Source organism: Bemisia tabaci, chromosome 6, assembly GCF_918797505.1.
Source record: "Bemisia tabaci chromosome 6, PGI_BMITA_v3".
Lineage (NCBI taxonomy): Eukaryota > Metazoa > Arthropoda > Insecta > Hemiptera > Aleyrodidae > Bemisia > Bemisia tabaci.
This window is the reverse complement of record NC_092798.1, coordinates 36,155,168-36,163,842: the sequence shown is the minus strand read 5'-3', so window position 1 is coordinate 36,163,842 and position 8,675 is coordinate 36,155,168. Positions and strand designations below refer to the sequence as shown.

The following is an 8,675-nucleotide window of genomic DNA, read 5'->3' as shown; positions in this document are numbered from 1 at the left end:
TCTCCCGAAGGCAGCAACGGCGGGTACTCACTATAGAGAGCCTTTGGGGTCTTATCCGCACCCTAGAGCGGTGGCCTCCAACTACGACAGCTATCACTCTCCCGAGGGCAGCAACGGCTATAGTAGGTGCAAGGGTCACTCTAAGTTACGGATTCTCCCGAAGAAATGAGGGTAACATCGTGAAATGTTCCATTTGGTTTATTGCTTGGTTCAAAAAGTGCGGGATGACGCTTCAACCAAGGATGATGGATATATAAGTTTACGACTTGAGCCGGAGCTCGGGTGGGTAAGTCGCTCTGAAAAACGACCCAACACGAACTGATTTCGGCTCGAGCAGTCGGAGTCAAGCACGACTTCCGACCGCCCGAGGCCCGCGGCGCGCATGCGCACATCGCCTCAAAGTCAGCACTTCCCGCCTCGAGTCATAGCTCATCCCGACGTTGCCAGCTCTCCATACAAAAGGGTGGTTTTGTATGGGGGGTCCGGTTCGTCTCCTCACAAAATAAAGAGAAGGAGGAGAAGAAAAATAAAAATAAAGAGAAGGAGGAGAAGAAGAAAAATACAAATGAAGAGAAGGTGGAGAAGAAGAAAAATAAAAATAAAGAGAAGGAGGAGAAGAAGAAGAAGAAGAAGAAGGAGAAGAAGGAGAAGGAGAAGGATGATAAAGTATGATTCCAAATAAGTAATTTAAAAAAAATAAAAGTTGATAGGTAGGTAGATTAATACAAATAATTGATTGGTGGAGAAATAGCGGAGTGCATGTGTAGTTAGTCCGTCGAGTGAAAGGTCCTGAGCAGTGATTTTCTGCTTAGATGTTTATTTCTTTGTTTCTATGTTTAGGACAACATCTTTAATTCTAGTTCTTTCTGTTATTTATAGCTCTTCTTTTTGTTCTTTTTATTCAAGTCTTAATTTTTGCAGTTTTTGTCTAATTTCTGTCATTTCTCTCTCTTTTCTGCTTTTTTTTCATTCTACCAGTATAGGAGCTTGAATTCTTTTGAGTTTCCCTTAGTTTTAAAAGTAAGGTGAATGATGATTTGTTCATTATCTTTTCACATTAACCCACTTTTTACTCGTTTTTTTTGGCGAATTCTGGGAGTTTTTTAATCGTTTCCTACTCACCATCCCACTTTCATATTCAATTCTCCCATCGTATGAAGATCTCTACTATAAATATTATAATTAATTTCAATAATTTTATGATCACAACGATGGTATTTTTCCGAGACTCTTCAGTTATGTTGTAGCGTCAGGGCTGAGCTAAAAAATATGAGTGGACTGTATATAGGCGGTCACCTCTCTCTCCGAAAACTGAATCCCCCCGAACCTAAACGTGATGGCGCTCAGCCGATCATCTTCCCAAAACCCTTTTCGTTTGGGAAGATGAGGCCATGCGGCGGTGCTATGCGGCGGTGAACAGCGGTGGGCTCCAAGGCCGAGGTCTCCACATGCGGTGGCAAAGGAGGCGGTAGTGACAAAAGAAAAATGCGGCTTACCGTGCAGTACAGCTAATAAAGGAAGAAAGTGCTAATAAGAAAGCGAAAGAACCAGAATGCTAATAAAGAAATCCTCAGGATGCGGAACAGCTAAACTCCAAGCAGCTTCGACGTACAAGCAGGACGTGACAAACAGACAAGCACAGAAGCACTAGAGCACTAGTGACCTACATACAGAGCGACCGGTACAGTCAGCTGATCGAGCAAGCGTGGTGCGCGGAGCGCCCTCAGGCGGCGGTCGGGCGAAGTTCGCTAGGAACAAACGCCGTGGAGAGCGACGATACGTCGCGGTGCAACGCGTGTTGTCCGTGTGCGTATTGCGGGGGAAACTTCCGAGTTTCCAAATACCTGGTGGATCCGCCGTGGCGGGAACATACTCCCCGGGCGGAAAAAGGTCCAAGTAGGTAGCGGGAGCTTGAAAAGCTGCGGAAAAACGCTCAAAGAGCGGCGGTAAAAACTATGTTAAAAACCTTACATAGCGACCGGCAACGGGTACAGCTTGTGTACCGGTCGTTTGTACTCCCCGGTGGCGGTGGTGACCTCAGCCACACGGACATGCTTATCGGCACCTGGGAATACTGCGGAGACCCGACCCAATCTCCAGGCTAATGGCGGCGCGTGTGGATCATGGATTAAGACCAAGGATCCGACTTCCAAGGAAGGGGTTACGTCGGTCCACTTCTTCCGCGGTTGCAGGGAACACAAGTACTCGGTGCTCCAGCGTCTCCATCTCTGCTGGGCGAGGGCCTGCGTGAGGTTCCAACGGTGCAGATAAGTGAGATCCTTGCCTTCATAGCGGGTCTCTGGCGGTGCGGCGAGCGGTCTTCCGATCAGGAAGTGCCCTGGCGTAAGGGCAGCTAAATCCAACGGGTCCGAGGATAGCGGGGTAAGCGGGCGTGAGTTGAGCATGGCTTCGATGCGTTGACTCAGCGTTTGGAATTCCTCCAAGACTAGCGTGGTGGACTGCGCGGCGCGAGCTAGGTGAAACTTCGCGCTCTTGACAGCGCTTTCCCATATGCCTCCTTGATGGGGCGCGGCGGGCGGATTGAAATGGAAGTTTATACCTGCGTCATACGCGTACTGTAGCAGCTGCGGGTTCTTCGGATGCATGAGGCGGTACAAGGCGTTCTTTGCTCCTACGAACTGAGTTCCACAATCGCTGAAAAGGTCACTCGGACATCCACGTCGGGCGATGAAGCGGCTAAGCGCTGCGAGGAACGCAACCGTCGTGAGATCGTGGACGACTTCAATGTGAACAGCCTTCACACACAAACAGACGAAGATGCATAGATAGACATTTACAACGCGCGCAGAGCGGAGCTGATGGATCTTCACTTTGAATGGCCCAGCATAATCCATGCCAGTCTTCAGGAATGGCGGGTTTGGGAGCACGCGTTCTGGAGGCAAATCCCCCATCAACGGGTTGACTTGTCGAGGTCTGGCCTTGAAGCAGGGTAGACACTGATGCACGACTTGGCGACAGAGTCTGCGGGCGTTGAGGATCCAGAATTTCCTACAAATCAAAGATTGGAGGAGTTGCGGTCCGGCGTGCAGGTTTTCCCTGTGATAAAACGTCACGATGAGGCGGGCGATGTGCGCTTCTCCAGGAATGACTATGGGCATTCTGGCGTCGTCACTCAGGGCTGAGTGGCGAAGTCGTCCCCCCACTCGAAGCAGACCATGAGAGTCGATGAACGGGTGGAGTTTACGAAGACGTTGCGTAGCGGGTTTGTCAGCGCCCAACAATTTGAAGTCCTCGGCAAAGTAAACTTCTTGGGTGGCTTTAAGGATCCAGGATTCTGCGCCTGCAAGTTCTGCTGGCTGTAAAATCCCCGTGGGACGCGTTCGGAGACGTGTCGCGGAAAAGAAGCGGAAAACGTACGCCATGACGCGCACAGTTTTAGTCCACGTAGAAAATAGCGGGATGCCTAAGTTCTGTGGAGCCACGGTCGCTAGCAGGACTGTGGCTGCGGGTAAGACCCCGGGTAAATCCTTTTCTGGGATAAGATCCGGGTGCGGTGGCCACTCGCTCTCTGGGAGGGTCAGCCATGGTGGGCCTTCCCACCAGAGCGGGTGCGCGGGAAGCTCAGAGGGTGGGATTCCTCTAGAGGCGGGATCGCTGGGGTTAGACTCTGACGGCACGTACTTCCAGGTAACGGACGCTGTTGTGTCTCGAATCTTCCCTACTCTGTTAGCGACAAACGTGTCGAGTCGGCTATTCGAAGCTATCCAAGATAGCACAATCGTGGAGTCAGACCAACCTACGACTTTTTCCGGAGCAAAGTCCAGTAGGAGAGGTAGATAGGCTTCAAAAAGACGAGTCAGGAGTACAGCTGCGCAAAGCTCTAGGCGTGGAATTGTGACTTCCTTCTTAGGGGCGACGCGAGTCTTGGCGATGATTAGCGAGACTTTCGCTGTGCTTGCGGTTTCGTTAGCGGCGGAGCGGAGATACAGAGCGGCGGCGTACCCACAGATGCTAGCATCACAGAAACCGTGAATCTGATAGCTAGGGGCGGGGCGGTGCATCAAGCGCGGAACGGTGACCTGTGTGAGTGCTGAGAGTTCGGCGGTGAAAGAGTCCCATCTCTGCTGTACGTTGGGAGGGAGCGGAGTGTCCCAATCTAGTGGCAAGTTCCACAGCTCCTTGATGAAGGTTTTGGCGCCTAAGACGACGGGGCTAAGCCAGCCGCAAGGGTCGTAGATGGACGCCACAACGGACAACACTCCTCTCTTTGTCCTAGCGTCTGTGTCCAAGCGAATGAGGTAGGTAAAAAGGTCTCTCTTGGACGCCCAGTGCAGTCCGAGAAGAGAGTAGCGTGGATTTTCTGGGTCGTCAAGGAACGGGCACTCCAGATCTTCGGCTGGGACTCCTTCCAGCACTCGTGCGTCGTTGGAGGTCCATTTGCGGAACCGAAATCCCCCTTTGGAGGCGAGTGTCTCTATCGCTACCTTCCTGTTCTTGGCAGCTTCGACGGTGGAGGCTCCAGTTAGCAGGTTGTCGACGTAGACCTCTGAGGTGAGCGCTTTCGCGGCGTCAGGATCCTCTTGACCGTAATCGGTCGCGGTTTGTTGCGTGGTGCGGATGGCCAAAAACGGGCTACAGTTGACGCCGAAGGTTACGGTGTTCAGCGTGTAGGCTCGAACAGGCGCGGTTTTGTCCGGGCGCCAGAGGATCATCTGGAACTTGGCGTCGCTCGGATGAATGTTGATGTATAAGTACATCTGCTGAATGTCTGCGGTCAGGGTGATTGGATGCTTGCGGAAGTTGATGATCAAGTCGCGTATGTCCGTCTGTAACTTGGGACCAGGAAGCAGGACTTGATTCAACGAGACCTTGGTAGAGGTCGGTGCGGAGGCGTCAAAAACGACGCGTAGCTTGGTCGTGCTGCTAGACTCCTTCACAACTGCGTGATGCGGAATGAAGTAGTGCGGTGCGGTTGCGGGCGGTATGGCGGCAGGAGACATGAATCCGTTGTTCTCGTACTCTTGCATAAACTTCTTGTAGGCCGCGTGAAACTCCGGCTCCTTCTCGAAGCGGCGTTCCAGGGCTCGAAAACGAACTTCAGCTCGTGCGAGTGACGTTCCCAGCGGCGGGTGTTCTGGCTTGAACGGAAGTCGGACGCAGTATCGTCCGTCTGCTCCTTGTGTTGTCGTAGCGGTGTAGAAGTTTTCCACGTATTCGTCGGTCGGGTCCTGCCTTGCTGCGGGAGCGACGTCTTCAATGGCGCAAAAATCTTCGAACAGCTTCGAGAGATTCGGCGGTTCCCGAGTGAGCAGCACCTTGCGACTCACGGCGGTATCCTCCGAAGCGGTGCGGCGGGGTGCGGGTCCAAGGACGACGTAACCAAAGAGAGTACCCCAGGCGACGGGGGCCGGGGAACCCAGCTTGATGGAGTCGCCAGTCAGCGCCAGTGGCAGGAGATCAGCTCCTATCAGCATGTCCACGGGACCAGGCCAGTCAAAGTCCGGGTCGGCGAGCGGCAAGCTGCGGCAACGAGCACGGATGGTCCTGGAGAGCGCGACTGAGGGGGTGTGACCAGTAATCTTTGTCGACACGAGCATCCTGTGGTCGCAGGCGACGAGTTGCTTGTCCAGAGTGCTGACGTCCACCTCCACGGAACCCCTGACCTGAATGCCGGTGTCGTCCAATCCGGCAACAGGGGCGGCATGGCGAGCGAGCTTGAGATGGAGCAGCTGAGCGCAACGAGTAGTGACGATGGACACGTCTGCGCAAGAGTCCAACAGCGCCCTGGCAATGACGACGTGTCCGTTAGCGGATAGGAGTACTCGGGCGGTCGGTAGAACTACCGTCTGCTCTGGAATTCGTGCGATGAAAACCTTCTTGGTGTCCTTGGTCTGGTCAGCCTGTCCTTGGGGGTCCTGCTTCTCGCATAAGATGGTGTGGTGCCGTTTTCCGCAACGGAAACAGTTGTGGCGCGATTCACATTTTCCAACGTCGTGATTTCCGAGGCAGTTGAAACATAGTTGATTCTTGCGTGCTGCGTTCATCCGTTCTGAAGGCGACATGTTCAATATTTGAGGGCAGCGGAACGCTTGATGACCTCGTTCGCACCATCCACAGAGATGTTTTCCAGCGTAGGAGTCCGTAGTGGTCGATGCGTTAGCTGAGATGTGCGGGGCCGACGAAGGCGAAGCAGCAGGAGAAGTATTTACACGGGAAGAATCAAAAGCATGCGATTGCCGAGCAGAATTAGTACCACTACCATGCGAACGCTTACGTTGTTTACCATTAGCAGGAGACTGGGTTTGGTCGTTTTTAGCTAACAAAACCTTGGGGGACTTCTGAGAGCCGCTTTGACTAGACTGAGGCTTAGGACTTACAGGGTTGTCTAGAGCTTGAGAACACTCATCTTTCAAAAAGTCAATGAACTCCTCTAACGTTGGATACGCGCGAGGATCCGCACGGGATTCATCTAATTTGCGCTGCCAGAAGGGCGATAATTTTCGCGTGAGTACAGTAACTAACAAAGGACCATACGTTGCATCCTCAATTTTTAACGAGGTGAGCGCGTTTTTATGTTCCTGCACTTTTGTGAGTAATTGCGGTATCTGAGCGCTATTCTTTATCTCCGGTAAGTCTAGTAATCCACCGAAATGATGATAGATATGTCGTTTTTCTGACTTATAGCGGCTCTCCAAAAGGTCCCAAGCAACACCATAATTTTCAGCAGTAGGATCAAGCGTTTTTACAAGCGAGAGTGCTTCACCAGATAAAGAGGAAAGCAAATAAGTGAACTTCTCAATTGGGGTTAGAGAAGCATTTTCATGAACTGACACTTTAAACATACTATAAAAAGATGACCATTCAGTGAGAGTACCTGAAAACTTGGGCAGTTCAAGTTTGGGTAACCTAACTTGATTTTTCTGGCCAGGCGGTTGCGCTGTCTGGGGGGCTGGTGTGGCCGCCCCAGGTGTGCGCACTTGTGCGAGCAATGAATAAAACTTGTGATTTATCGCTCGTAAGAAAGTATCAACATCATCAGTAAATTTAGTAATATTAATGCGCTTTGATTTGCACTCATCAGGAATAGCCACATTAACTGCTACTGCTTGCTTTCTGACAATAGTAGCCTCAGCTTCTATGGCTGCTAACCTATTAATCTGTCCCTGGAAACCTTGGACAGTTTTTATAGAGAGCGCAAGTGCCTCCTCATGCAAAGAAGTTAGCGTGCGTAAAACACATTGCCCTTCAGCAATATTTGCTTGCAACCTTTGTTCTAGCTCCACATCTAACGTTGCCATGGTTCTGATCAGGTGCGACAAACCAAATGAAATTGAGATAACGGAGCGCTTGAGCTAAGAAAATGTACACCAAAGATTGCTAAAATACTGATAGCTTGAGGAAAAAGTGCATAGAAAACCAAACAAGAGACAGTGGCGCACTTCAAAAACACTGCGGCGAGCTGAGGAACTAATGCGTGCGGTGTAACTCTATGGAATGTTTGTCCATGCAGAGAAAAACAATGAAATACTATGTGCACTGATAAGGGATGCCCAAGTTGAAAATACTAAGCTTAAGCACACCCAAAATGCAAAACAAGCACACAGGATAAGCAAGTATACTAATGATAGCACTCACTACAAAATGATAACTGGTAAGTTACGATGATATGCGGAGATATTTAGGTTCGGAGAGGAACGTTCGGAGAGGAGGCGAGACGAGAACGGAGCATAAAATAACTGACCTCACTGCAATGAATGATGAAAATTATCCTAGCGCTGCATAAGCAGGTGAGAAAGTAGATGGTGAGAGAGCTAAAAAGCACCCACAATGACAAAAAAATTCTCACAAGCTGCTCACAGCCATGTGCAGAGACAGTGAGGTTATACATTGAGCCAAATTGAGAGAACTAAAAATGCGGTTTGCGGTTGCGGTGAGCTGATTTTTACTAGAATGCGGGTGAACTCGTTAATCTTGAAGAAGACTAGTAATATCCTAGGTAAGAAATCAACCTTAACCTCACACATGTACGACTGAGGCCGTGCTGAGCTGCGGGGGAACGTGGCCTCGAAGAAGGTACAGCCTTCTAAGAGGTGAAACTCAGACACGATGGAACTTAAAATGATGGCTTAACATGCTCAATGGAAAAGGAATGCTGCCTTAAACTTAATGCCGATGATCAAAATGCTGTCTCAATCAAAGGCCCGAGGGACCAAAATGCTGTCCTTATCCGGCCCGAGGGACCAAAATGTAGCGTCAGGGCTGAGCTAAAAAATATGAGTGGACTGTATATAGGCGGTCACCTCTCTCTCCGAAAACTGAATCCCCCCGAACCTAAACGTGATGGCGCTCAGCCGATCATCTTCCCAAAACCCTTTTCGTTTGGGAAGATGAGGCCATGCGGCGGTGCTATGCGGCGGTGCTATGCGGCGGTGAACAGCGGTGGGCTCCAAGGCCGAGGTCTCCACATGCGGTGGCAAAGGAGGCGGTAGTGACAAAAGAAAAATGCGGCTTACCGTGCAGTACAGCTAATAAAGGAAGAAAGTGCTAATAAGAAAGCGAAAGAACCAGAATGCTAATAAAGAAATCCTCAGGATGCGGAACAGCTAAACTCCAAGCAGCTTCGACGTACAAGCAGGACGTGACAAACAGACAAGCACAGAAGCACTAGAAGCACTAGTGACCTACATACAGAGCGACCGGTACAGTCAGCTGAT

General features: G+C 50.7%; 1 protein-coding gene across 1 annotated transcript; it reads right to left on the bottom strand.

The window, feature by feature from the left end:
- Positions 1-1,967: 1,967 nt before the first annotated feature.
- Positions 1,968-7,259, bottom strand: LOC140224894 (uncharacterized). Its single transcript, XM_072301928.1, has one exon. The coding sequence runs from the start codon at positions 7,257-7,259 to the stop codon at positions 1,968-1,970; it is 5,292 nt and encodes a 1,763-aa protein (XP_072158029.1).
- Positions 7,260-8,675: the final 1,416 nt, after the last annotated feature.

Coding starts and splice junctions, on each gene's coding strand:
- LOC140224894 (XM_072301928.1), bottom strand. CDS start 7,259: ATGGCAACGTTAGATGTGGAGCTAGAACAAAGGTTGCAAGCAAATATT.